Source organism: Boleophthalmus pectinirostris, unplaced genomic scaffold (assembly GCF_026225935.1).
Source record: "Boleophthalmus pectinirostris isolate CB_2022bp ecotype Guang Dong unplaced genomic scaffold, ASM2622593v1 HiC_scaffold_23, whole genome shotgun sequence".
Taxonomy (NCBI): Eukaryota; Metazoa; Chordata; class Actinopteri; order Gobiiformes; family Gobiidae; genus Boleophthalmus; species Boleophthalmus pectinirostris.
This window is the reverse complement of record NW_026571207.1, coordinates 806,310-833,809: the sequence shown is the minus strand read 5'-3', so window position 1 is coordinate 833,809 and position 27,500 is coordinate 806,310. Positions and strand designations below refer to the sequence as shown.

The window sequence follows — 27,500 nt, the reverse complement described above, 5'->3', positions numbered from 1 at the left end:
AGGAGATAGAGAAAGAGAGAAACAGAGAGAGAGAGAAGAAACAGAGAGAGAGAGGAGATAGAGAGAGAGAAAAGAAGGAGAAAGATGTGGGAGAGGGAGGAGAGAGAGAGGAGATAGAAACAGAGAGAGGAGATAGAGAGAAACAGGAGATACAGAAACAGAGAGAAAGAGATGGAAAGAGATGGGATAGAGAGAGAGAAACAGAGCGAGAGATGGGATAGAGAGAGAGAAAAAAGAAACAGAGAGAGAGAAACAGAGAGAGGAGATAGAGAAAGAGAGAGAAACAGAGAGAGAGGAGATAGAGAGAAACAGAGAGAGATGGAATAGAGAGAGAGAAACAGAGAGAGAGAGAGAGGAACAGAGAGAGAGGAGAGAGAGATGGAATAGAGAGAGAGGGAGAGAGAGGAGATAGAAACAGAGAGAGAGATGGGAGAAGAGGAGAGAGAAAAAAAGAACAGAGATAGAGAGAAACAGAGAGAGGAGATAGAGAGAGAGAGAGAAACAGAGAGAGAGAGGAGATAGAGAGAGAGAGAAAAGAAGGAGAAAGATGTGGGAGAGAGGGAGGAGAGAGAAAGAAGAGAGAGGAGATAGAGAGAAACAGGAGATACAGAAACAGAGAGAAAGAGATGGAAAGAGATGGGATAGAGAGAGAGAGAAACAGAGATAGAGAGAAACAGAGAGAGAGATGGGATAGAGAGAGAGAGAACAGAGAGAGAGAGGAGATAGAGAGAAACAGAGAGAGAGAGAAACAGAGAGAGAGAGAGAGAAAGAGAGGAGAGAGAGGAGAGAGAGAGAATAGAGAGAGAGAGAAACAGAGAGAGAAACAGAGAGGAGAGAGAGAGAGAGAGAGAAAAAAGAAACAGAGATAGAGAGAAACAGAGAGAGAGGAATAGAGAGAGGAGAAACAGAGAGAGAGGAGACAGAGAGAAACAGAGAGAGAGAGGAGATAGAGAGAGAAAAAGAGGGAGGAGAGAGAGAGAGAGAGGGAGAAACAGAGAGAGAGATAGAGAGAAACAGAGGGAGAGAGAACAGAGAGGGATAGAGAGAGAGAAACAGAGAGGAGGCCATAAAGAAGGAGACATAAATAGAGAGAGGGAAGGAGAGAGAAATAAAAAACACAGAGAGGTGGAGGGAGAGAGAGAGACGAGTGCAAGGTGATAAAGAGATGGAGAGAGATGGAGAGAGATGGAGAGAGAGAGAGAGAGATGGAGAGAGATGGAGAGAGATGGAGAGAGATGGAGGGAGATGGAGGGAGATGGAGAGAGATGGAGAGAGATGGAGAGAGATGGAGAGAGATGGAGAGAGATGGAGGGAGATGGAGGGAGATGGAGAGAGATGGAGGAGGAGGAGAGAGGAGGAGAGAGATGGAGAGAGATGGAGAGAGATGGAGAGAGGAGGAGAGAGGAGGAGAGAGATGGAGGAGAGGAGAGAGATGGAGAGAGAGAGAGAGATGGAGGGAGATGAGAGAGATAGAGAGAGATGGAGAGAGATGGAGAGAGGAGGAGAGAGGAGGAGAGAGATGGAGGGAGATGAGAGAGATAGAGAGAGATGGAGAGAGATGGAGAGAGGAGGAGAGAGGAGGAGAGAGATGGAGGAGGAGGAGAGAGGAGGAGAGAGATGGAGGGAGATGAGAGAGATAGAGAGAGATGGAGAGAGATGGAGGGAGATAGAGGGAGATAGAGGGAGATGGAGGGAGATGGAGAGAGATGGAGAGAGATAGAGGGAGATAGAGGGAGATAGAGGGAGATGGAGGGAGATGGAGGGAGATGGAGGATAGAGGGAGATAGAGGGAGAGAGATGGAGGGAGATGGAGAGAGAGGAGGAGGAGGAGGAGTAGATGGATGTCGTGTCAGCGCAGACGTTTCCCAAAACATTGTCTGAATACAAATGAGGACTGTGTGAAAACAACTCTGCTCCCAGTCTGACACAAAAGAACAAAAGAAGACAGAACGACAGAACGACAGAACGACAGAACGACAGAACGACAGAACGAACCAACTGCGTCAGATGCCCTCCCACCGTGTGTGTGTACTGGACCGTTTAATTATCAGATTTAAACACAATATTAGTTCTGTTTTTTTTTTCGTGTGTTTTTTGATGAAGTTTTTGATTTAAATGTGAAAGTGCGTCTCACCTGGAAGGTTTTGGGGTCGAAGCCGAGCCACAGCGTGTATCTGTAATCCCACGACCGCATGGAGTATCCCATCACCCTGACGTCACCCAAGTCTGGAAGATCTGAGTTCAACTGACGCAAAACACACACGGTTACACCTGGTTTAGACCTGGTTTAGACCTGGTTTACCTGTTTACTGGTTTAGACCTGGTTTAGACCTGGTTTAGTTTACCTGGTTTATCCTGGTTTAGTCCTGGTTTACTGGTTTAGAGACCTGGTTTAGACCTGGTTTAGACGTGGTTTAGTCCTGGTTTAGTCCTGGGTTTAGACCTGGTTTAGACCTGGTTAGACCTGGTTTAGACTGGTTTAGTCCTGGTTTAAGACCTGGTTTAGACCTGTTTTAGTCCTGGTTTAGTTTACCTGGTTTAGACCTGGTTTAGACCTGGTTTAGTAGACCTGGGTTTAAGACCTGGTTTAGACCTGGTTTAGTCCTGGTTTAGTCCTGGTTTAGTCCTGGTTTAGACCTTTTACCCTGTTTTAGACCTGGTTTAGACCTGGTTTAGACCTGGTTTAGACCTTGGTTTAGGTTTAGTCCTGGTTTAGTCTTGTTTTAGTCCTGGTTTAGACCTGGTTACAGACGTGGTTTAGTCCTGGTTTAGTCCTGGTTTAGTCCTTGTTTAGTCTGTTTCGACCAGGTTTAGTTCCATTTTAGACCTGGTTCAGACCTGGTTTAGTCCTATTTTAGTCCTGGTTTAAACCTGGTTTAGACCTGTTTAGTCCTGGTTTAGACCTGGTTAACCTGGTTTAGACCTGGTTTAGTCCTGGTTTAGTACCTGGTTTAGTCTGGTTTAGTTTCCTGGTTTAGCCTGGTTTAGACCTGGTTTTTAGACCTGGTTTAGACCTGGTTTAGTCCTGGTTTAGTCCTGGTTTAGTACTGGTTTAGACCTGGTTTAGTCCTGGTTTAGTCCTGTTAGTCCTGGTTTAGTCCTGGTTTAGACCTTTGGTTTAACCTGGTTTAGTCCTGGTTTAGACCTGACCTGGTTAGACCTGGTTTAGTCCCTGGTTTAGTCCTGGTTAGACCTGGTTTAGTCCTGGTTTAGACCTGTTAGTCCTGGTTTAGACCTGGGTTTAGTCCTGGTTTAGACCTGGTAGTCCTGGTTTACCTGGTTTACCTGGTTTAGTCCTGGTTTAGTCCTGGTTTAGACCTGGTTTAGTTTAGTTTATCCTGGTTTAGAGTCCTGGTTTAGTCCTGGTTTAGTCCTGGTTTAGTTCCTGTTTAGTCCTGGTTTAGTCCTGGTTTAGACCTGGTTTAGTCCTGGTTTAGTTTAGACCTGGTTTACCTGTTTAGTCCTGGTTTAGACCTGGTTTAGTCTGTTTAGTCCTGGTTTAGTACCTGGTTTAGTTGGTTAGTCTGGTTTAGTCCTGGTTTAGTCCTGGTTTAGTCCTGGTTTTAGTCCTGGTTTACCTGGTTTAGTCCTGTTTAGTCTGGTTTAGACCTGGTTTAGTCCTGGTTTAGTCCTGGTTTAGACCTGGTTAGTCCTGGTTTAGTCCTGGTTTAGACCTGGTTTAGTCCTGGTTTAGACCTGGTTTAGTCCTGGTTTAGTCTGGTTTTAGTCCTGGTTTAGTCCTGGTTTAGACCTGGTTTAGTCCTGGTTTAGACCTGGTTTAGTCCTGGTTTAGTCCTGGTTTAGACCTGTTTAGTCCTGGTTTAGTCCTGGTTTAGACCTGGTTTAGTCCTGGTTTAGTCCTGGTTTAGACCTGGTTTAGTACCTGGTTTAGTCCTGGTTTAGTCTGGTTTTACCTGGTTTTGGTTTAACCTGGTTTAGTACCTGGTTTAGTACCTGGTTTAGTACCTGGTTTAGTCCTGGTTTAGTCCTGGTTTAGACCTGGTTTAGACCTGGTTTTAGACCTGGACCTGGTTTCCTGGTTTAGTACCTGGTTTAGACCTGGTTTAGTCCTGGTTTAGACCTGGTTTAGTCCTGGTTTAGTCCTGGTTTAGTCCTGGTTTAGTCCTGGTTTAGACCTGGTTTCTGGTTTACCTGGTTTAGACCTGGTTTAGTCCCTGGTTTAGTCCTGGTTTCCTGGTTGGTTTAGACCTGGTTTAGACTTTAGTCTGGTTTTAGACCTGGTTTAGACCTGGTTTAGTCCTGGTTTAGACCTGGTTTAGTCCTGGTTTAGTCCTGGTCCTGGTTTAGACCTGGTTTAGACCTGGTTTAGTCCTGGTTTAGACCTGGGTTTAGTCCTGGTTTAGTCCTGGTTTAGTCCTGGTTTAGTCCTGGGTTTAGTCCTGGTTTAGTCTGGTTTAGTCCTGGTTTAGTCCTGGTTTAGTCCTGGTTTAGATCCTGTTTAGTCCTGGTTTAGACCTGGTTTTAGTCCTGGTTTAGACCTGGTTTAGTTCTGGTTTAGACCTGGTTTAGTCCTGTTGTTTAGTCCTGGTTTAGTCCTGGTTTAGACCTGGTTTAGCTGGTTTAGACCTGGTTTAGTCCTGGTTTAGTCCTGGTAGTCCTGTTTAGTGTTTAGTCCTGGGTTTAGTCCTGGTTTAGTCTGGTTTAGACCTGGTTTAGTCCTGGTTTAGTCCTGGTTTAGTCCTGGTTTAGACTGGTTTAGACCTGGTTTAGACCTGGTTTAGTCCTGGTTTAGTCCTGGTTGGTTTAGACCTGGTTAGACCTGGTTTAGTTTAGTCCTGGTTTAGTCCTGGTTTAGTCCTGGTTTAGTCCTGGTTTAGTCCTGGTTTAGACCTGGTTTAATCCTGGTTTAGACCTGGTTTAGTCCTGGTTTAGTCCTGGTTTAGTCCTGGTTTAGTCCTGGTTTACCTGGTTTAGTCCTGGTTTAGTCCTGGTTTACCTGGTTTAGTCCTGGTTTAGTCCTGGTTTTAGACCTGGTTTAGACCTGGTTTAGTCCTGGTTTAGACCTGGTTTAGTCCTGGTTTAACCTGGTTTAGACCTGGTTTAGTCCTGGTTTATAGCTGGTTTAGTCCTGGTTTAGACCTGGTTTAGTCCTGGTTTAGACCTGGTTTAGTCCTGGTTTAGACCTGGTTTAGTCCTGGTTTAGTCCTGGTTTGACCTGGTTTAGTCCTGGTTTAGACCTGGTTTAGTCCTGGTTTAGACCTGGTTTAGACCTGTTTTTAGTCCTGGTTTAGACCTGGTTTAGACTGGTTTTAGTCCTGGTTTAGACCTGGTTTAGACCTGGTTTAGTCCTGGTTTTAGTCCGGTTTAGGTCCTGGTTTAGTCCTGGTTTAGACCTGGTTTGGTTTAGACCTGGTTTAGACCTGGTTTAGACCTGGTGAGTCCTGGTTTAGTCCTGGTTTAGTCCTGGTTTAGACCTGGTTAAGACCTGGTTTAGACTGGTTTAGACCTGGTTTAGACCTGGTTTAGTCCTGGTTTAGACCTGGTTTAGACCTGGTTTAGACCTGGTTTAGACCTGGTTTAGACCTGGTTTAGACCTGGTTTAGTCCTGGTTTAGTTCTGTTTAGACCTGGTTTAGACCTGGTTTAGACCTGGTTTAGACCTGGTTTAGACCTGGTTTAGACCTGGTTTAGACCTGGTTTAGACCTGGTTTTAGACCTGGTTTAGACCTGGTTTAGTCCTGGTTTAGACCTGGTTTAGTCTGGTTTAGACCTGGTTTAGACCTGGTTTAGACCTGGTTTAGTCCTGGTTTAGACCTGGTTTAGACCTGGTTTAGACCTGGTTTAGTCCTGGTTTAGACCTGGTTTAGTTCTGGTTTAGACCTGGTTTAGACCTGGTTTAGACCTGGTTTAGACCTGGTTTAGACCTGGTTTAGACCTGGTTTAGTCCTGGTTTAGTCCTGTTTTCCTGGTTTAGACCTGGTTTAGACCTGGTTTAGACCTGGTTTAGACCTGGTTTAGACCTGGTTTAGACCTGGTTTAGACCTGGTTTAGACCTGGTTTAGTCCTGGTTTAGACCTGGTTTAGACCTGGTTTAGACCTGGTTTGGTTTAGACCTGGTTTAGACCTGGTTTAGACCTGGTTTAGACCTGTTTAGTTTAGACCTGGTTTAGACCTGGTTTAGACCTGGTTTAGACCTGGTTTAGTCCTGGTTTAGACCTGGTTTAGACCTGGTTTAGACCTGGTTTAGACCTGGTTTAGACCTGGTTTAGACCTGGTTTAGTTCTGGTTTAGTACCTGTGGAGTGTCGGAGGGTCGGGGATACTGACTGAACGCGATCTGTTCTCGGTTTATTCTTTTTTCTTGGTGGTAAAAGTCGTTGGCTCGGTTCTGTCCTTCTCTGCACAGCTCCACCTACAGGCAGGGAGGACACACTCACTCAAAACACAATCAAACTTTTATTTACTGTGAAATATTTTATTCACTTCAAATATTATATGGTCACATTTAAAATTACAATATAATTTTTTACAGGTAAGAAGTCAATAAAATACAAAAATCATAAAAAACCTAAATTAAGAAAGTGACCCGATGTCGGTCATTTTGAGTCTGTTTCCGTTTTTATTATGTTGTTTTGTGTAAATGGAAAGAAAAAATTCTAGAAGTGTCTAATGTCGGCCATGTTGGAGCTGTTTCCTGTTTTGTGTTGTCGTTTTGTGTAAATATCTGGAAGGAAATGTCAGGGCAGTTTCCGTCCTGGTTTAGACCTGGTTTGGTACTAGTTCAGTTCTGGTTTAGACCTGGTTTAGACCTGGTTTGGTACTAGTTCAGTCCTGGTTTAGACCTGGTTTAGACCTAGTTTAGTCCTAGTTTAGACCAATTTTAGACCTGGTTTAGACCTGTTTTAGTCCTAGTTTAATCCTTGTTTAGTCCTGGTTTAGTCCTAGTTTAGTACTAGCTTAGACCTCATTTAGTCCTAGTTTAGACCAATTTTAGACCTGGTTTAGTCCCGTTTTAGACATGTTTTAATCCTAGTTTAGACCTGTTTTAAGTCCTAGTTTAGACCTGTTTTAGTCCTAGTTTAGACCTGTTTTAGTCCTGGTTTAGACCTGTTTTAGTCCTAGTTTAGACCTTTTTCAGTCCTAGTTTAGACCCGTTTCAGTCCTAGTTTAGACCTGTTTTAGTCCTGGTTTAGACCAATTTTAGACCTGGTTTAGTCTTGTTTTAGACCTGTTTTAGTCCTAGTTTAGACCCGTTTCAGTCCTAGTTTAGACCCGTTTCAGTCCTAGTTTAGACCTGTTTTAGTCCTGGTTTAGACCTGTTTTAGTCCTAGTTTAGACCTGTTTTAGTCCTAGTTTAGACCCATTTCAGTCCTAGTTTAGACCTGTTTCAGTCCTAGTTTAGACCTGTTTTAGTCCTAGTTTAGACCCGTTTCAGTCCTAGTTTAGACCTGTTTCAGTCTTGGTTTAGACCTGTTTCAGTCTTGGTTTAACCTGTTTTAGTCCTAGTTTAGACCCGTTTTCAGTCCTAGTTTAGACCTGTTTCAGTCCTAGTTTAGACTTGTTTCAGTCCTGGTTTAGTCCTAGCTTAGATCTGGTTTAGACCTCATTTAGTCCTAGTTTAGACCAGTTTTAGACCTAGTTTAGACCCAGTTTAGTCCTGTTTCAGACCTGTTCTTGACCTGGTTTCGTCCTAGTTTAGATCTGTTCGAGACCTGGTTTAGTCCTGGTTTAGTCCTGGTTTAGACCCGGTTTAGACGTCAGGACGGGGCTTGGTGACCTTTAACCGTCTCACGTGTGTCTAATGTCGGCCATGTTGGCTCAGTTTCCTTTATTTTCATGTGTTTTTGTGTAAACACCTGGAAGGAGACCTCGGGGCAGGGCTTGGGGACCTTTAACCCGCTGAAGTGAACGAGCGTGGGGAAAATGTCCAGCAGCTCCACCATGTTCTCCGACTCCTGACCGTCTACAAACACAAACACAAACACCAACACCGTTCTTCATCATCATTGACGTCACAAAACAGAGCTGGAGTCACGTTTCGCTTCATTCACACATTTATCTATAAAGTGTAGAGCTCAGAACACCTCGTGACATCACCGGGTGCAGATCCAGAAGTGCTCCATTCACGTTCACCACACAAATTATAATCGTTTGTTTTCATATTTTCGTTTTTTTTTCTTCAGTATTTTACAAACGAATTACTAACAGTGAACAAAATCGTATTCAACTCAAGTGAAATTATTTGACTATTTAATTGTATTAAAGTTACGACGTGTAACTTCTCCCATCTGCTCGTCTCCATGGAGATGATATCACTTCGCCTGGAATGTCGGAATGTTCCACACTACGGCACAGTATGTCAACATACTGTACCCATCTCCATGGAGACAATAGAAGGAGTAGTAACAGAAATGTAAGTATAAGTATAAATAGTAGTATCGTTAGCAGCAATATAGTAGTAGTAGTAGTAGTAGTAGTAGTAGTTGTACTCGTTGTTGTAGCAGCAGTAGAAGTAGTAGTAGTAGTAGTAGTAGTAGTAGTAGTAGTAGTAGTAGTAGTAGTAGTAGTAGTAGTAGTAGTAGTAGTAGTAGTAGTAGTAGTAGTAGTAGTAGTAGTAATAACATCTCCATGGAGACAAGCAGATGTCAGATCCCTGCACATGAAAAGTTCCACAGTGCAGCTTTACTTCACAGTCCTGTGTGGAGGTTCTAGGAGGAAAAATGTTTGTGATTGTCTTTTTGACCCGGATGCCCCGTCTCACTGGAACATTCCCCATCCTCCCGTTTTAAACCCAGAGCTCCGTTTCATGTCGGTTTCATCACGGTTACAGCAGCGTCTCCTCGTCTCCTCGTCTCCTCGTCTCCTCGTCTCCTCGTCTCCTCAAGTCGTCTCGCTCACATCAAAGACGTAAAAAGGAGTTTTTAATTTTTATTAAACTCGACTTCAAAGAAACACACAGACGGATTTAAAGAGGAAATGAACCCGTTTAACCAACAGCCTCAAAGCAACAACTCACTCTGGGTTTCTCTCTCTGTAGTAGAAGTAGAAGTATCAGTAACTGTAGTAACAGTAGTAGCAGTAGTAGCAGTAGTAGCAGTAGTAGCAGTAGTAGCAGTAGTAGCAGTAGTAGCAGTAGTAGCAGTAGTAGTAGCAGTAGTAGTTAGCAGTAGTAGTACAGTAGTAGTAACAGTAGTAGCAGTAGTAGCAGTAGTAACAGTAGTAGCAGTAGTAGCAGTAGTAGCAGTAGTAACAGTAGTAACAGTAGTAGCAGTAGTAGCAGTAGTAGCAGTAGTAACAGTAGTAACAGTAGTAGCAGTAGTAGCAGTAGTAGCAGTAGTAGCAGTAGTAGCAGTAGTAACCAGTAGTAGTAGCAGTAGTAGCAGTAGTAACAGTAGTAGCAGTAGTAACAGTAGTAACAGTAGTAGCAGTAGTAGCAGTAGTAGCAGTAATATCCTGTGAATCTGAGTTTGACTCTCCTGGTCTAAGTTTTATAATGAGGTAAAATCTGCCCGCGTGGACGATCGGACCAGATCAGCAAGATTTAGACCAAATGCAGATGTGTCTCCAAGTGCCCGTATCGACCGATAATATCGACCAACTGACATATCAATAAATCCAAACAGTGATAACTCTTGGTTCTCACTTCCATATCCTTAACAAACTGGTTTGAATATTTGCTTCATATAGTTTTCTACCATATGGTACAAGATTAGGTTGAAAAACCTCTGACTTTTTGACTCATGAGATTTTTTATTAAGAAAGTTCATGGTAACGGAGGGAAAAGTAACGGAGGGAAAATTGTGTAAACAAGTAGAAGGTGCAGGATTTTACATCATTTGTCGCTTTTTTCTTCCAAATACTTTAATATTACTTCAAAATGAAAGAAACTATTTCTATAAAATATGTCAGTCCTTCCAAGAACATTTTTATCATTTTAAATACATTTTTTTTTTTTTAAATCCTGTCCCTTCATCAACAGTTCAAAGATGGAATAACACAAGATATGATGAAATACATCCATTTATTTACATGATTTTTGGGTCTTTGAAATTTGGGAAATAATTTTTGTTCCATGTTTCATACATGGTCTGTTTAAAACATATGGAACTTTAGAACCAAAAATGGAACAGAAAAAAGGTGAACAGTTTGATAAACTAGAGCACATATGTATCTGTTCAATACATTTTTATATCAGATGCATTAACTTGAAGTTTTGGTCTTGTTGTTTACTTCTGCTTGACTGGGCCCAATTACAACTAATAATAAATTCGTCTTAAATGAAACACAAAACTCACACCAAAGTTCTTGTAGAGACGCAAATGCAAAGAGCAGCAGTTCAAAAGTGAAGAAACGCTTTGCTGCTTGTGCATTTCCTCATAATAAATACGTCTCAACATGTCAGACCAGGTAAAGGTAAACGGAGGAGCACTTCCTACGACACCACCTGATGACATCATGAAGTGGAGCAGTTGTGCGGGTGTGTTTGTGTGGAGGAAAGTACACGAGAACAGAGTTTAAAGTTTAAAGTCGTGATAAAGAGCATTTTGAAAACTCACTGATGAAAGACTTCGTGGGTCCAAACACGTCGATGAACTGAAACTTCCTGGAGTTTTTCCTGGAGTTTTTCCTGGAGTTTTTGTCGGTGACTCCGGGGACGTAGAACATGAGCGGGACTCTCGTCGCGACGTCAAAGTTCGAGTATTTGGCCCATTCCCCGTGTTCTCCCAAAGACCAGCCTGAAAAACAACGCACGCTTTACAAACTTTAAAAAACACACGAGCGAGACTAAAACAGAACAAAAACTAATTTAAAATCAGGGACAAATACAGGACTAAACAAGACTAAAACAAGACTAAAACAAGACTAAACCAAGACTAAAACAAGACTAAAACAAGACTAAAACAAGACTAAAACCAAGACTAAAAGACTAAAAACAAGACTAAACCAAGACTAAACCAAGACTAAACAAGACTAAACTAAAACAGGACTAAAACCAAGACTAAACCAGGCAAGACTAAAACAAGACTAAACTAAACCAAGGACTAAACCAGGACTAAAACCAGGACTAAACCAAGACTAAAAGGACTAAAACAGACTAAAACAAGGACAGGACTAAACCAGGACTAAACCAGGACTAAAACACGACTAAGACAAGGACTGAAACAGGACTAAAACAAGACTAAACCAAGACTAAAACAGGACAAGCCCAGGACTAAAACCAGGACTAAACCAGGACAAAACCAGGACTAAAACTAGGACTAAAACAGGGACTAAAACAGGGACTAAAACAGGGACCAAAACAGGTCTAAACCAGGACTAAAACAGGACTAAACCAGGACTAAAACTAGGACTAAACCGGGACTATAACAGGACTAAACCGGGACTAAAACAGGGACTAAAACAGGGCTAAACCAGGACTAAAACTAGGACTATAACAGGACTAAACTGGGACTAAAACAGGGACTAAAACCAGGACTAAACCAAGACTAAAAACAGAACTAAAACAAGACTAAAACAGGACAAACACAGGGACTAAAACAGGACTAAAATTAGGACTAAAACCAGGACTAAAGCAGAACTAAATCAAGTTTAAAACCAGCACTAAAACAAGACTAAAACGGGACTAAAAGATGTTTAAAACCAGGGACTAAAATCAGGACTAAATCAGAAGTAAACCAGGACTAAACCAGGACTAAACCAGGGACTAAAATAAGATTAAAGCAGCACTAAAACAAGATTAAAACAGGAGTAAGGCAGGACTAAACCAGGACTAAACCAGGACTAAACCAGGACTAAACCAGGACCAGGTGGATCCACAAACAGCCGATGATAAAACACAAGTATGAGCCGTAAAACTCACTCGTCGTCTGTGAATTTCATCAGAATATAAAATAAAATTCAACATTATTAAATTAAAAACAAAAATTAAGCTAGTTTGTGTTTGGTTTTTGTAAAGTCCAGATCCCCGGTGAGTTCTGGTCCGGTTCCAGACGGAGACGCATCATCACAGAAGATCTGCATGAAGCTGTCCATCTGCTCCTCGGCACACCTGAAGGACCAGACTGTCACGACCTGAGGGACCGGACTGTCACGACCTGAAGGACCGGACTGTCACGACCTGAAGGACCGGACTGTCACGACCTGAAGGACCGGACTGTCACGACCTGAAGGACCGGACTGTCACGACCTGAAGGACCGGACCGTCACGAACCGAGGGACCGGACCGTCACGACCCGAAGGACCGGACCGTCACGACCTGAAGGACCGGACCGTCACGACCCGAGGGACCAGACCATCACGACTAGAGCCCGACCGATATGGATTTTGTTGTGGCCGATATGAAACCGATATGGTTGGAGTTGGCGCTGCCGATATAATCGGCGATATATTTAGTGATGTAAAAATTCACTGTAAATTTTGAATTGTTTAAAAAACTTAGGTTTGGCTCTAGTTGATTCTAAATTGGGTTTATTTAGGAAACATTTATTGTTATTTTGACTCTTTACATCATATTTACAGACAGTAGTTTGGCCTAATGGCATTTTTGCATCACATTCTAGACACTAGTGATGGGGATTCTAGTTTTTGTTTTTTTTTGGAGAAAAGGCTCTTTTGGCTCGGCTCACTAAAGCAGCTGGCTCTTTCAGGGTCCCAAGCGACTCTTGACATTGTTTTGTTGCAAGCAGGACTAAACCAGAACTGAACCAGGACTGAGTGTCGGGACTCGGTTTCTATCTCTCTCCTTCACTCCAGCCCAAGATTAGTCCTGATTATTTATGTTTTGATTTGTTTTTATTATGATTTTAATGCATTTCTTATTCTGTAAAGCACTTTGAATTACTTTGTGTATGAATTGTGCTGTACAACTACACTTGCCTTGCCTTGATTCATTTTATGCTCAACTGCAGCCAAATATGCACTTTTTTTTCCCCCTATGCACACGCAGATTACTGAAAGTTTCGTTTTCAGCCGCTGCTGCTGTCAAACTACGGGTCTACAAGCGGCATGAAGAGAAAAAGTGAGAAAAAGAGAAAACACGGCTCCCAATAAGAAACATGCTCCCGTTGTTCGCTTCAAAGAGCCGCATCTAAGAGCCGCTTCGATCGCGACCCATAACTCCTAGCTAGAAAAGAAACTACCGCTATTAGCCTTTAGCCGTAAAAACGTGCGCGCCGCGGTAGTTAATTATATGCATAAATGTGGATCATTCACACGTCTATTCACAGCTCATTTACATCAGTGTTGGTCCAGTAACAAATATACGGCCAATATAATCACTTTACAATAGACCAATAGAAAACAGTCTGTTTATGTGCAGGAGCTACAGCAGCTAATCGCTAACAAAACCTAAACTAGCTTCAGAGTCGACATATTTCCAACACTCACCGCTCACACAGGCTCCTCCCACATCACAAATCTGCACTAATAAATGTCCTTTTAATCCAGACTCAAACCGATTGTCCGAAAAAAGAAAATAATCTCAGTGTTGCGCACAGCTGCAGTGTAAACAAACACACGTGAGTGAAGTGAGGTGACTCTGTGGTGTGTTCAGGGACAGTACGACACACACAGACAAATTACACCGCAGATAAATACTGATGTGGAGCCACACATTAGGACATTTATCTGTCTGTAAATTGGATTAAATGAACAGAATGTAGAGAGTCTAAGCTTTATAACGAGGTATAACATGCCCACGTGAAATATCGGCCCATATCAGCAAGCATATCGGCCGATAGCCGATATGTCTCTATGTGCCCATATCGGCAAGCCGATACATCGGTCGGGCTCTAATCACGACCCGAAGGACCAGACTGTCACGACCTGAAGGACCAGACTGTCACGACCTGAAGGACCAGACTGTCACGAACTGAAGGACCAGACTGTCATGACCTGAAGGACCAGACCGTCACGACCTGAGGGATCAGACCGTCACGACCTGAGGGATCAGACCGTCACGACCTGAAGGACCAGACTAGACCAGCCTGTCATGACCTGAAGGACCAGACCATCACGACCTGAGGGACCGGACAGTCACGACCTGAGGGACCGGACCGTCACGACCTAAGGGACCGGACCGTCACGACCTGAGGGACCGGACCGTCACGACCTGAAGGACCAGGCTGTCACGACCTGAAGGACCAGACTGTCACGACCTGAAGGACGAGACCGTCACGACCAGAGGGGCCGGACCGTCATGACCTGAAGGACGAGACTGTCACGACCAGAGGGACCAGACTGTCACGACCAGAGGGACCAGACTGTATCGTTTGATGAGTCTCAGGTCGGGACCTGAGGCGGCTCGTTTTATTCAGTCCCAAGTGGAGCTCACTACAGATTTACTCAAAAACTGTTTTATTTGACTTTTATTTGACTTTCATTTTATTTTACTTTTATTTTCACGTCTCGTCGCGTGTCGTGTGTTTCTCGACTTTGTTGTACAAAGGTTGTGGTTTGTTTTGATGAGACTGTGTCATCTTCTTGGTCACTTCGTTCATTCCTGTTCAGTGTTTCTGCAGTTCATTTTTACACCACCAGATGGAGCTAAAGAAAACACTGTATCCACACATCTACAGGTACTACTGCCAACTGAACCATCTGAACCTCTCCTCTCCTCTTCCTCTCCTCCTCCTCCTCTCTCCTCCTCCTCTCTCCTTTCTCCTCTCCTCTCCTCTCTCCTCTCTCCTCTCTTCTCTCTCTCCTCCTTCTCCTCCTCCTCTCCTCTCCTCTCCTCCTCTCCTCTCCTCCTCCTCTCCTCTCTCCTTTCTCCTCCTCCTGTCCTCTCTCCTCCTTCCTCTCCTCTCCTCTCTCTCCTCCTCTCCTCCTCTCTCTCCTCTCTCTCCTCCTCCTCCTCTCCTCTCCTCCTCCTCTCTCCTCCTCCTCCTCTCTCCTCTCCTCCTCCTCCTCCTCTCTCCTCTCTCCTCCTCCCCTCCCTCTCTCTCTCCTCCTCCTCTCTCCTCTCCTCCTCCTCCCTCCTCCCTCCTCTCTCCTCTCCTCCTCCTCCTCCTCCTCCTCTTCCTCTCTCTCCTCTTCTCTTCTCCTCCTCCTCCTCTCCTCTCTCTCCTCCTCTCTCCCTCCTCTCTCTCCTCCTCCTCCTCCTCTCCTCTGCTCCTCTCCTCTCTCTCTCTCTCTCTCTCTCTCTCTCTCCTCTCTCCTCCTCTCCTCTCTCCTCCCCTCCTCCCTCTCTCTCTCCTCTCCTCCTCTCCTCTCTCCTCTCTCCTCTCTCCTTTCTTCTCTTCTCCTCCTTCTCCTTCTCCTCCTCTCCTCTCCTCCTCTCCTCTCTCCCTCCTCCTCTCCTCCTCTCCTCCTCCTCCTCTCCTCCTCTCTCCTCTCCTCTCCTCTCCTCCTCTCCTCCTCCTTCTCTCTCCTCTCCTCCTCTCTCCTCCTCTCTCCTCTCCTCCTCTCCTCCGTTCAGTTTTCATACATTCTTCTTCGTACCTTCTTCTTCTCGTAGTAAAGTGATTCTGGGTGAAACACAGGGACAGTCCAGCTCAACGGGAAGTCGTCTGTGTGATTTGAAGCGATGCCTGAATTAAACAACAACAACACAGAGTCAGATTGTGTCAGATGCCCTCCCCTCGTCTGAAACAGGACTGAACCAGGACTAAACCAGGTCTAAACCAGGTCTAAACCAGGTCTAAACCAGGACTAAACCAGGTCTAAACCAGGACTAAACCAGGTCTAAACCAACAACACTAGACCAGGACTAAACCAGGACTACACCAGGACTACACCAGGACTAAATCAGTACTAAACCAGGAGTAAACCAGGAGTAAACCAGGACCAAACCAAACCAGGACTAAACCAGGACTAAACCAGGACTAAACCAGGACTAAACCAGAACTAAACCAGAACTAAACCAAGGACTAAACCAGGTCTAAACCAGGTCTAAACCAGGTCTAAACCAGGTCTAAAACAGGACTAAACCAGGGATTAAACTAGGCTAAACCAGGGACTAAACCAAGAACTAAACCAGGACTAAACCAAGACTAAATCAGGATTAAATTAGATCTAAACCAGGACTAATCCAGGACTAAACCAGAACAAAACCAAGAACTAAACCAGGACCAAACCAGGACTAAACCAGGACTAAATCAGGACAAAATCAAGAACTAAACCAGGACTAAACCAGGACTAAACCAGGAATAAACCAGGACTAATCCAAGACTAAACCAGAACAAAACCAAGACCTAAACCAGGACCAAACCAGGACTAAACCAGGACTAAATCAGGACAAAACCAGAACTAGACCAGGACTAGACCAGCGACTCAGATGGGGACTAATCCAGGACTAAACCAGAACAAAATCAAGAACTAAACCAGGACTAAATCAGGTCTACACCAGGGACTAAACCAGGGACTAAACCAGGAGTAAATCTGGCATACAATAAAAAATTAAAAAAAAACATGGACCAAAAATTTGATCTAAAAACCAGCAATTAAACCAGGACTAAATTAGGGACTAAACCAGGAACAAAACCAGAAATAGACCAGGGCTAAACCAGGACTAAATCAGGATTAAATCAGGACTAAACAAGAACAAAATCAAGAACTAAACCAGGACTAAATCAGGAGTAAATCTGGCGTACAATTAAAAAAAAAAAAAACATGGACCAAAATTTGATCTAGACCAGGACTAGACCAGGAATAAAACTCAGGACTGGACCAGGACTAGACCAGGACTAGACCAGGACTAGGACCAGACCAGGACTAGACCAGGACTAGACCAGGACTAAACCAGGACTAGACCAGGACTAGACCAGGACTAGACAGGACTAGACCAGGACTAGACCAGGACTAAACCAGGACTAGACCAGGACTAGACAGGAGGACCAGGACTAAACCAGGACTGGACCAGGACTAGACCAGGACTAGACCAGGACTGGACCCAGGACTAGACCAGGACTAGACCAGGACTAGACCAGGACTAGACCAGGACTGGACCAGGACTGGACCAGGACTGGACCAGGATTAGACCAGGACTGGACCAGGACTGGACCAGGACTAGACCAGGACTAGACCAGGACTAGACCAGGACTAGACCAGGATTAGACCAGGATTAGACCAGGATTAGACCAGGACTGGACCAGGACTAGACCAGGACTAGACCAGGACTGGACCAGGACTAGACCAGGATTAGACCAGGACTAGACCAGGACTAGACCAGGACTAGACCAGGACTATACCAGGATTAGACCAGGACTGGACCAGGACTAGACCAGGACTGGACCAGGACTGGACCAGGACTAGACCAGGACTAGACCAGGACTAGACCAGGACTAGACCAGGACTAGACCAGGACTAGACCAGGACTGGACCAGGACTAGACCAGGACTAGACCAGGACTAAACCAGGAGTAAATCTGGCATACAATAAAAAAAAAAAAAAACATGGACCAAAATTTGATCTAAACCAGCGATTAAACCAGGACTAGACCAGGACTAGACCAGGACCGGACCAGGACCAGACCAGGACCGGACCAGGCCCGTGTCAGGCGTCCCTCCCTCCCTCGGCCTCTCACCCTGGTGGAAGACTTTGCCGTAGGACCTGGTCTGGTAGCCGTGCTCCTTGTGGTACTGGGGCAGGGAGCTGTAGTTCCCGGCCTGTTTCCTCCAGTACGAGTTGAAGTCGTAGAGTCTGGTCGTGTCCGGGCGGCGGCTCGTCAGGAGGGACGTCCGGCTCGGAGCGCACACGGCCTGCTGCGGGAAACGGAACGGGAACGTTACGCACGAGACTAGACCGGGACTAGAACCGGGACCAGAACCAGAAAAAAATAAAATAAATAAAAACGAGTCTGAAACAGAAACACGTAAAACTGCACTAAAAAGAAGGATTTAAGACTAAACGGGAACTAAACCAGGACTAAACCAGGACTAAAACCAGGACTAAACCAGGACTAAAACCAGGACTAAAACCAAGACTAACCAGGACTAAACCAGGACTAAAACCAGGACTAAACCAGGACTAAAACCAGGACTAAAACCAGGACTAAAACCAAAACCAGACTAAAACCAGGACTAAACCAGGACTAAAACCAGGACTAAAACCAGGACTAAACCAGGACTAAAACCAGGACTAAAACCAGGACTAACTAAACCAGGACTAAACCAGGACTAAAACCAGGACTAAACCAGGACTAAACCAGGACTAAAACAGGACTAAACCAGGACTAAAACCAGGACTAAAACCAGGACTAAAACCAGGACTAAAACCAGGACTAAGACCAGGACTAAAACCAGGACTAAAACCAAGACTAACCAGGACTAAACCAGGACTAAACCAAGACTAAACCAGGACTAAAACCAGGACTAAAACAGGACTAAACCAGGACTAAACCAGGACTAAACCAGGTCTAAGACCAGGACTAAAACCAGGACTAAAACCAGGACTAAACCAGGACTAAACCAGGACTTAACCAGGACTAAAACCAGGACTAAACCAGGACTAAAGCCAGGACTAAAAACCAGGACTAAAACCAGGACTAAAACCAACAAAACCAGGACTAAACCAGGACTAAAACCAGGACTAAACCAGGACTAAAAACCAAACCAGGACTAAAACCAGGACAGGACTAAAACCAGGACTAAAACCAGGACTAAACCAGGACTAAACCAGGACTAAAACCAGGACTAAAACAGGACTAAACCAGTACTAAAACCAAGACTAACCAGGACTAAAACCAGGACTAAACCAGGTCTAAGACCAGGACTAAAACCAAGACTAACCAGGACTAAACCAGGACTAAACCAAGACTAGACCAGGACTAAACCAGGACTAAACCAGGACTAAACCAGGACTAAAACCAGGACAAAACCAGGACTAAAACCAGGACTAAACCAGGACTAAACCAAGACTAGATCAGGACTAAACCAAGACTAAACCAGGACTAAAACCAAGACTAGACCAAGACTAAAACAAAGACAAAACCAGAAATAAAGCAGGACTAAACCAAGAATAGATCAGGACTAAACCAGGACAAAACCGGGACTAAACCAGGACTAAACCAGGACTAAACCAGGACTAAACCAGGACTAAACCAGGACTAAACCAAGACTGAACATGGACTAAACCAGGACTAAACCCAGACTAAACTTATTTAAACACTGCAAAACTTTTTTTTTTTAATTTCCAGATTTTGTGTTTAGTAAAGTAAGTTTTTCAGTAAGTACGGGTTCGGTTCTCGGTCAGACCTGTGCGTAGGCGTTGAGGAACACGTGGCTGTGCGAGGCGAGCTGGTCGATGTTCGGAGATCTGACCACAGCGTCGCCGTAGCAACCCAACGACGTCCTCAAGTCGTCCGAGATGATGAAGAGCACGTTACGCCGCGGGTCTGAAAGTAAAACGGGTTAAACTGAGAAACAAATGTGATAAAATCTAAGTGAAAATATTTATATTTGAGGATTATTGTGTTTTCAGGTTTGGTTTAGAGCTGATATAGTTCTGTTTAGCCCTAGTTTAGTCCTGGTTTAGACCTGAAATAGACTCGTTTAAGTCCTGGTTTAGCTTTAGTTTAGACCTTGTTTAGCCCTGATTTAGACCTGAAATAGTCCTGGTTTAGTCTGAAATAGTCCTGAAATAGTCTTGTTTTAGTCCTGGTTTAGCCCTACTTTAGACCTGAAATAGTCCTGGGTTAGTCCTGGTTAAGATCTGGTTTAGTCCTGATTTAGACCTTGTTTAGCTCTAGTTTAGACCTGGTTTAGACCTGGCAAAGTTCTAATTTAGTCCTAGTTTGGTCCTGGTTTAGACCTGAAATAGTTCTGGTTCAGTCCTGGTTTAGTCCTGGTTTAGACCTGAAATAGTCTCGTTTTAGTCCTGGTTTAGCTTAAGTTTAGACCTTGTTTAGCCCTGATTTAGACCTGAAATAGTCCTGGTTTAGACCTGGTTTAGTCCTGGTTTAGACCTGAAATAGACCTGAAATAGACCTGAAATAGACCTGAAATAGACCTGAAATAGACCTGAAATAGACCTGGTTTAGACCTGAAATAGTCTTGTTTTAGTCCTGGTTAGCTTAAGTTTAGACCTTGTTTAGCCCTGATTTAGACCTGAATAGTCCTGGTTTAGACCTGGTTTAGACCTGAAATAGTCCTGAAATAGACCTGAAATAGACCTGAAATAGACCTGAAATAGACCTGAAATAGACCTGGTTTAGACCTGGTTTAGACCTGGTTTAGTCCTGGTTTAGTCCTGGTTTAGTCCTGGTTTAGTTCAGGTCGGTCAAAAATTAGTGACACCTGCGACATTTCTTGTGTAAAACTGGGACAAATGAATCTATTTTTATTTTATTTACACCAACACCCAAACCCGGGACTGAACTAGTTTAGAATTTCGAGAATCTGGTCACTATATATATTTTTTTTTTCAATGTTTGTACATTTCACAAAATCAAAACAAACTTCACCTTCGCTCGTGCCCACCGGAAGCAGCGTCAAACTCAACAGCTGAAGTAACATTACGCTTTTTTGGTCCATTCTCCCACAAAATAATCACGTAAAACTTAAATTTAACTTCACATTTTCGTTAAATCAGAAGAAAAATCAGAAGTGGGCTTTTTTTTTTTTTTTTTTTTTTTCCCCCGGTGGGTTTGTTTACCTTAAATCATTTCCTGGTTGTGACGTTTTGCCGTTTTCGGTGATTTCATTGGTCCCTTCCTCACTGGCCCCGCCTCCTAACTATTAAATTAAATTAAATTAATCTTATTACGCGGTACTTTGGTTTTATTGGCCGTTTAAGCAATTAGTTTAGTTGTTTTATTAGTTTAACGTATTAGTTTAATTATATTACCGTAAATTTGGCTCGTTTTGCAGTGATCATGATGTGGTAGGTAAGACGCCCCACTTTGTTAAAATAAAGACCGTTGATTCACGTATTGATCTAATGAAACGGTGCTGTAAATAAAATAAAAATAATAAAATAAAAATCATCTTTAACACCGAAAAGTATTTTTGCAACACATCACCAATTTAAACTTTAATTTCAAGGTAACAAAACTTTAAAGGTGTGACACATCTGTAAACCTTAAAGATCTTTGTAGTCAGCGTTGCCAGATTTGTATTTTAATTTACAGAAAACGTGTTATTTGTATTTTTAGTTAATTTAGTTACATAAATATATAAATACAAATTATACTGTCAGTTAAAGCAAATTTTATTATTTTTTTTAGCTGCTGGTTCTGTTCTGATCGTGCCTTCTCTCTCTCTTTCCTCCCTCTTTCTCCCTCTCCTTTTTTCTCTCTCTCTCCTCCTTTTCCCTCTCTTCCTTGCTCCTCCTCTCTCTCTCCTCCTTCTCTCTCTCACTTCTCTCTATCCTCTTTCTCTGTCGCCCTATCTCTTCCTTCTATCTCTCTCTCCTCTCTCTCCTCCTTCTCTTCTCTCTCCCACCCTCCTCTATCTCTCTCACTCTCTCTCGCCTCCTTTTCTCTCTCTCTCTCTCTCTCTCTTTCTTCTTCTCTCTCTCTCTCTTCCTTCTCTCTCTTTCTTCTTCTCTCTCCCTCCTTCTCACTCTCTCCTCCTTCTTTCTGTCTTCTTTCTCTCTCTCTCTTCCCCCGCTCTCTCCTCATCTCCTCCTCCTCTTTCCCACTCTGCTCCTTCTTTTTATACCCTCCTTCTCTTCTCTACTCTTCTCTCTCTCTCTTCTTTCTCTTCTCTTCTCTCTCTCTTCTTTCTCTTCTCTCCTCTCTCTCTCCTTCTCTTCTCGCTCTTCTTTCTTTCTCTTCTCTTCTCTTCTCTCCTCTCTCTTCTTTCTTTCTCTTCTCTCCTCTCTCTTCTTTCTTTCTCTTCTCTCCTCTCCTCTCTCTTCTTTCTTTCTCTCTCTCTCTCTCTCTTCTTTCTTCTTTCTCTTTCTCTCCTCTCTCTCTTCTTTCTCTTTCTCTCTCTCTCTCTCTCTCTCTCTTTCTCTTCTCTTCTCTTCTCTCTTCTCTTCTCTTCTTTCTTTCTCTTCTCTCCTCTCTCTTCTTTCTTTCTCTTCTCTCTCTCTTCTCTTTTCTCTTCTCTCTTCTTTCTTCTCTCTCTCTCTCTCTCTTCTCTCTTCTTTCTTTTCTTCTCCTCTCTCTCTCTCTCTCTTCTTTCTTCTCTTCTCTCCTCTTCTTCTTTCTCTTCTTCTCTTCTCTCTCTCTTCTCTCTCTCTCTCTCTCTTTCTTTCTTTCTCTCTCTCTTCTCTCTCTCTCTCTCTTTCTCTCTCTCTCTCTCTCTCTCTTTCTTCTCTCTCTTCTCTCTCTCCTTCTTTCTCTCTCTTCTCTCTCTCTCTCTCCCTCTCTCTCTCTTCTCTTCTCTCTCTTTCTCTCTCTCTCTTCTCTCTCTCTTCTCTCTCTCTCTCTCTCTTTCTCTTCTCTTTCTCTCTTCTCTCTCTCTCTCCTCTCTCTCTCTCTCTTCTCTTCTCTCTCTCTCTCTCTCTTTCTTTCTCTTCTCTTCTCTCTCTTCTTCTCTTCTCTTCTCTTCTTCTTCTCTCTCTCCTCTCTCTCTTCTCTCTTCTCGCTCTTCTTTCTCTTCTCTCCTCTCCCTTCTTTCTCTTCTCTCTCTCCTCTCTCTTCTTTCTTTCTCTTCTCTCTCTCTTCTTTCTCTCTTCTCTTTCTTTCTCTTCTCTCTCTTCTTTCTTTCTTTCTCTTCTCTCTTCTCTCTCTTCTTTCTCTTCTCTTCTCTCCTCTCCTCTCTTCTTCTTCTCTCTTCTCTCCTCTCTCTTCTTCTCCTCTCTCTCTCTCTCTCCTCTTCTTCTCTTTCTCCTCTTCTTTCCTCTCTCTCTCTTTCTCTTCTCTTCTCTCCCTCTCTCTTCTTTCTTTCTCTTCTCTCTCTCTCTTCTTTCTTTCTCTTCTCTCTCTTTCTCTCTCTCTCTCTTCTCTCTCTCCTCTTCTCTTCTCTCTCTTCTTCTCTTCTCTCTCTCTCTTCTCTTCTCTCTCTCTTCTGTTCTTTCTCTCTCTTCTCTCTTTCTCTCTCTCTCTTCTTTTCTCCTTTCTTCTCTCTCTTCTTCTCTCTCTCTCTCTCTCTTCTTTCTCTCTCTCTCTCTCTCTTCTTCTTTCTCTTTCTCTTCTCTCTCTCTCTCTCTTCTCTCTCTCTCTCTCTCTTCTCTCTCTCTCTTCTCTCTCTTCTCTCTTCTCTTCTCTTCTTCTCTCTCTCTCTCTCTCCTCCTCTCTCTCTCTCTCTTTCTTTCTCTTCTCTTCTCTCCTCTCTCTCTCTCTTCTTTCTTTCTTTCGTTGGTCTCGTCACACTTGAGTCCGCCGCTCTGTTGCTGTAAAACGTCTTTCTGATCTGGCAACCCCGAACAAACACCAAAACAAACAAAATGGCGGACTCCGGCGCTAAACGTGAACTGGAAGAGACAGAAACAAAAGAGTTTTCTCCTCAAATAAAGAAATCCAGAGCGGATCCGGAGAGTGAAAATGGAAAAGAGGAACAAAAACACACAGAGGACACGGACGACACCGGGAATATTCTCTCAAAGTTCGAAACATCAGCAGTTTTGAGCGAGTCCGCGCGAGAGAAAACCATCTTCGTGCACGGAAAGGTTCATTCATTCATTTATTTATTTTTTTTTATTATTAAAGCTTCTCTCTCTCTCTTCTTTCTCTTCTCTCATCAAACCATCTTCGTGCACGGAAAGGTTCATTCATTTATTCATTCATTTATTTTTTTTAATTATTAAAGCTGCACAGTGTAACTTTTCCGGAGGAGAGCACGCCACCTGCTTTTATTTATGAAGATGTTACTGTTTTGCCAGAAATGTTCCGCAATAGGGTTTTAAACTTGTACAGGGAGATCCAGACCAGACGTCCCTGTTTCCTCGGTCCCAGTTTGAGTCTGTGTCTCCCAGAAGATTTATACAAAACTATTGATTTGTCTCAATTTATATAATGTCCCAGATGTCACTATTTTAGACCAATTTGGTCTAAACCAGGACTAAACCAGGACTAAACCAGGTCTAAACCAGGTCTAAACCCGGACTAAACCAGGTCTAAACCAGGACTAAACCCGGACTAAACCATGTCTAAAAACCAGTAAAACTAAACCAGGACTAAACCAGGTCTAAACCAGAACTAAACCAGGTCTAAACCAGAACTAAACCAGGTCTAATCCAGGTCTAAACCTGGACTAAACCAGGACTAAATCAGGACTAAACTAAAATAGGACTATATCAGATCTATTTCAGGTCTAAACTAGGGCTAAACCAGGTCTAATCCAGGACTAAACCAGGAGCTAAACAGGACTAAACCAGGTCTAAACCAGGACTAAACCAGGTCTAAACCAGGTCTAAAAACCAGGACTAACCAGACTAAACCAGGACTAAACCAGATCTAAACCAGGACCTAAACCAGATCTAAACCAGGACTAAACCAGGTCTAAACAAGGACTAAACCAGGTCTAAACTTGGGCTAAAATAGGACTATATCAGTTTTTAAACCAGGACTAAACTAGGCCTAAAATAGGACTATATCAGGTCTATTTCAGGTCTAAACCAGGTCTAAACCAGATCTACAGCAGGTCTCAACCAGGACTATATCAAGTCTAAACTGGGACTAAACCAGGACTATTTCAGGCCTAAACCAGGTCTAAACCAGATTTAAACCAGGTCTAAACTAGGACTAAACCAGGTCTAAACCAGTCTATAAACCAGGTCTAAACTAGGACTAAACCAGGTCTAAACCAGGTCTGAAACCAGGTCTAAACCAGATCTAAACCAGGTCTAAGCCAGGACTATTTCAGGACTAAACCAGGTCTAATTCAGAGTTTCATAAATTTCATGTGTTTGTATTTTCTGTATTTCGTGTCAGATTTTATTCACGTGAGTCGAGGACAAAACTACAAACTTTTATCACGATTTTATTTACACCAAACATCCCGGTTTTTACTTTTGAAAATCTGCTCATCCTAATTTAAACTTTTATCTTGCATTTATTTAATTACACGTGTTGTTATTTGCGCAGAATACATTTAAAAAAAACACGTATTCTTACTGTTTATGGGCTTGTCTCTCCGTAGATCTGACCTGTAACTCGTCTGTATGGAGATAAATAACGTTTAAGGCCTTGGAACAAAGCCATAGCATCTCCATGGAGACAAGCACATAGCAGAACCTCTGTCAAAAAAGTTACATAGTGCAGCTTTACTTTAAAAATAAGTGCTGTAATGTCTTTATTGTGGGTGTCCTGTCCTGTCTGCCGTTAAATTAAAGCTCCAGTATTTTTATTTTTGTCCCTGTTTATCTTCTTATAAATAAAAAGACAATTTTTTTTTTAAATTATTATTATTTATGTATTTTTTTTATGCATTTTTTTTTTAAGATGCATATTCCACTTTTAAGTAGACCAAGAAATGTGAAAATCAGCTGTTATTCTATGTTTTCTATACGTTTTAATGTCAGATGTGGAACAGTTTGTATTTGGCAAAAAAAAAAAAAAAAAAGTATTATGTGAAGATTAGTGAAGTTTAAGAAAGGATCAAGACCCAGAACTAAACCAGGACTGACTAAAAACAGAAGAACTCCTGTGTTCCAGATGTGTGTGGGACAGTTTGTTGTTGTTTGTTGTTGTTTGTTGGTTGTTGTTTGTTGTTGTTTTATTCCCGGTCCGTTCCCGTGTGCAGATTTCCGGTCAGGACGCCGTGGTGATCCTGGAGAAGACCCCGATCCAGAGGGAAGTCCTGTCCCAGATCTTCTCCGAGTCCAAACTCAGTCTCCAGATGAAGAACGACATCTACAGCACGTACCAGCTGCAGGCGCCCGCCCGCCTCAACGGTAACCACGACGACCGCACCGGAACACGCTCCGGACCGCACCAGACCGAGACCGAGACCGAGACCGACCGAACCAGACGAGACCAGACCGAGACCGAGACCGACCAAAGACCCGAGACCGAGACCGAGACCGAGAGACCGAGACCGCACCAGAGACCAGAGACACAGAGGGAGACCGAGACCGCACAGACCGAGACCGCACCAGACCGAGACCGCAAGAGAGACCGAGACCGAGACCGCACCAGACCCAGACCCGAGACCAGACCGAGACCGAGAGAGACCGAAGCACCGGAACCGCACCAGACCGAGACACAGCACCAGACCAGACCGAGACCGCACCAGACCGAGACCGACCGCACAGACGGAACACGAGACCTAGACCGAACCGGACCAGACCGAGACTAGACCGCACCAGACCGAGACCAGACCACAGACCAGACCAGACCCACCAGACCGAGACCAGACCGAGACCGCACCAGACGAGACCGAAGACCGCACAGACGGAGACCAGATAGACCACACCGAGCACCAGACCGAGACCGCACCAGACCGAGACCGCACCAGACGAGACCGCACCAGACCGAGACCTAGACCGCACGAGACCGCACCAGACCGAGACCGCACCAGACCGAGACCGCACCAGACCGAGACCACCGACCTAGACCGCACCAGACCGAGAGACCACCAGACCGAGACCGAGACCGCACCAGACCGCACCAGACCGAGACCGCACAGAGACCGAGACGACGAGACCGAGGACCGCACAGACGGAGACCGAGACCGCACGGACCGAGACTGACAAGACCGCATGAGACCGTTGGACCAAGACCGATCCGAGAACACAGGGTCCAGAGACGAGACCGAGACCGCTGAGGGTCGAACCCGAAACGAGACTGAGATGAGACTGAGAAGAGACCGAGACGAGACCACGGGGTCCAGAGACGAGTCCAAGACCGCTGAGGGTCGAGATCGAGACAAGACCGGAGACTTTTAAAGGTCGAGACCGAGACAAGACCGAGACAAGACCGAGACAAGACCGAGACAAGACCGAAACAAGACTGAGACAAGTCCGAGACAAGACCGAGACAAGACCGAGAAGACGAGACAAGACCGAGACAAGACCGAGACAAGTCCGAGACAAGACCGAGACAAACCGAGAGAAGACCGAGACCCCAAGACCGAGAAGACCGAGACCGAGACGAGACCGAGACGAGACCAAGACTTTTAAAGGTCGAGACCGAGACAAGACCGAGACAAGACCGAGACAACCGAGACAAGACCGAGACAAGACCGAGACCTCTGAGGGTCGAATTTGAGATGAAACAGGTCGAGACTGAAACAAGACCGAGACAAGACTGAAACCACAGGGTCTACAGTCAAGGCCAAGACCTCTGAGGGTCGAGACCGAGACAAGACCGAGACTTTTAAAGGTTGAGAAAAGACCGACACTTTTACAGGTCAAGACTGAGACTTTTAAAGATCGAGACCGAGACAAAACCAAGACCACGGCCCATCGAGACCAAATCAAGACCATCTTTGTCTTTTTCTACATTTAACATTAACAGTTTCATTAACATTCATCTTTTTTTTAATAAAAATTTTTAGTGTTGTGATTTTAATCTTTTTCTTTTTTAATTCTCAGAGATCAAGACGACGGTGGTGTGTCCGGCCACGCAGAAACACGTCCAGAAATACCAGCGTCAGGAGAGTTTTCTGCTGGAGGAGACGGCCGAAGATTATTACTCCATAACTCTGCCGCACATCGAAGAGCAGCGCTTCAGCCTGCAGGTCCGACAGTGTCCACAGAGGGCGCTGTCTACAAC

The 27,500-nt window shown here is 44.1% G+C and overlaps 3 protein-coding genes across 3 annotated transcripts in view; 1 reads left to right on the top strand and 2 right to left on the bottom strand.

The window, feature by feature from the left end:
• Nucleotides 1-20,556, bottom strand: part of ids (iduronate 2-sulfatase) — a 24,208-nt gene extending 3,652 nt beyond the window's left edge. The window contains exons 1-10 of the mRNA XM_055159560.1: nucleotides 20,358-20,556; nucleotides 19,150-19,289; nucleotides 17,481-17,658; nucleotides 15,398-15,486; nucleotides 11,968-12,008; nucleotides 11,816-11,826; nucleotides 10,516-10,695; nucleotides 7,816-7,922; nucleotides 6,255-6,371; nucleotides 2,135-2,245 (exon numbers count right to left, since the gene is read on the bottom strand). Of these exons, the coding sequence (XP_055015535.1) occupies nucleotides 2,135-2,245; nucleotides 6,255-6,371; nucleotides 7,816-7,922; nucleotides 10,516-10,695; nucleotides 11,816-11,826; nucleotides 11,968-12,008; nucleotides 15,398-15,486; nucleotides 17,481-17,658; nucleotides 19,150-19,289; nucleotides 20,358-20,427 (1,044 nt within the window). The 5' untranslated portion in view covers nucleotides 20,428-20,556. The remainder of the gene's footprint in view (nucleotides 1-2,134; nucleotides 2,246-6,254; nucleotides 6,372-7,815; nucleotides 7,923-10,515; nucleotides 10,696-11,815; nucleotides 11,827-11,967; nucleotides 12,009-15,397; nucleotides 15,487-17,480; nucleotides 17,659-19,149; nucleotides 19,290-20,357) is intronic.
• A 1,069-nt stretch (nucleotides 20,557-21,625) lies between these two features.
• On the bottom strand, nucleotides 21,626-23,065 carry LOC129410710 (trichohyalin-like; the record flags this gene model as incomplete). Its single annotated transcript, XM_055159569.1, has 1 exon — nucleotides 21,626-23,065. A coding segment is annotated over one exon (1,440 nt), but the record flags the coding sequence as incomplete, so codon positions are not given.
• Nucleotides 23,066-23,216: 151 nt separating this feature from the next.
• dcps (decapping enzyme, scavenger) overlaps nucleotides 23,217-27,500 on the top strand; it is an 8,772-nt gene continuing 4,488 nt past the window's right edge. Inside the window, exons 1-3 of the mRNA XM_055159559.1 lie at nucleotides 23,217-23,452; nucleotides 25,528-25,678; nucleotides 27,320-27,465. Coding sequence (XP_055015534.1) covers nucleotides 23,231-23,452; nucleotides 25,528-25,678; nucleotides 27,320-27,465 — 519 coding nt within the window. The 5' untranslated portion in view covers nucleotides 23,217-23,230. The remainder of the gene's footprint in view (nucleotides 23,453-25,527; nucleotides 25,679-27,319; nucleotides 27,466-27,500) is intronic.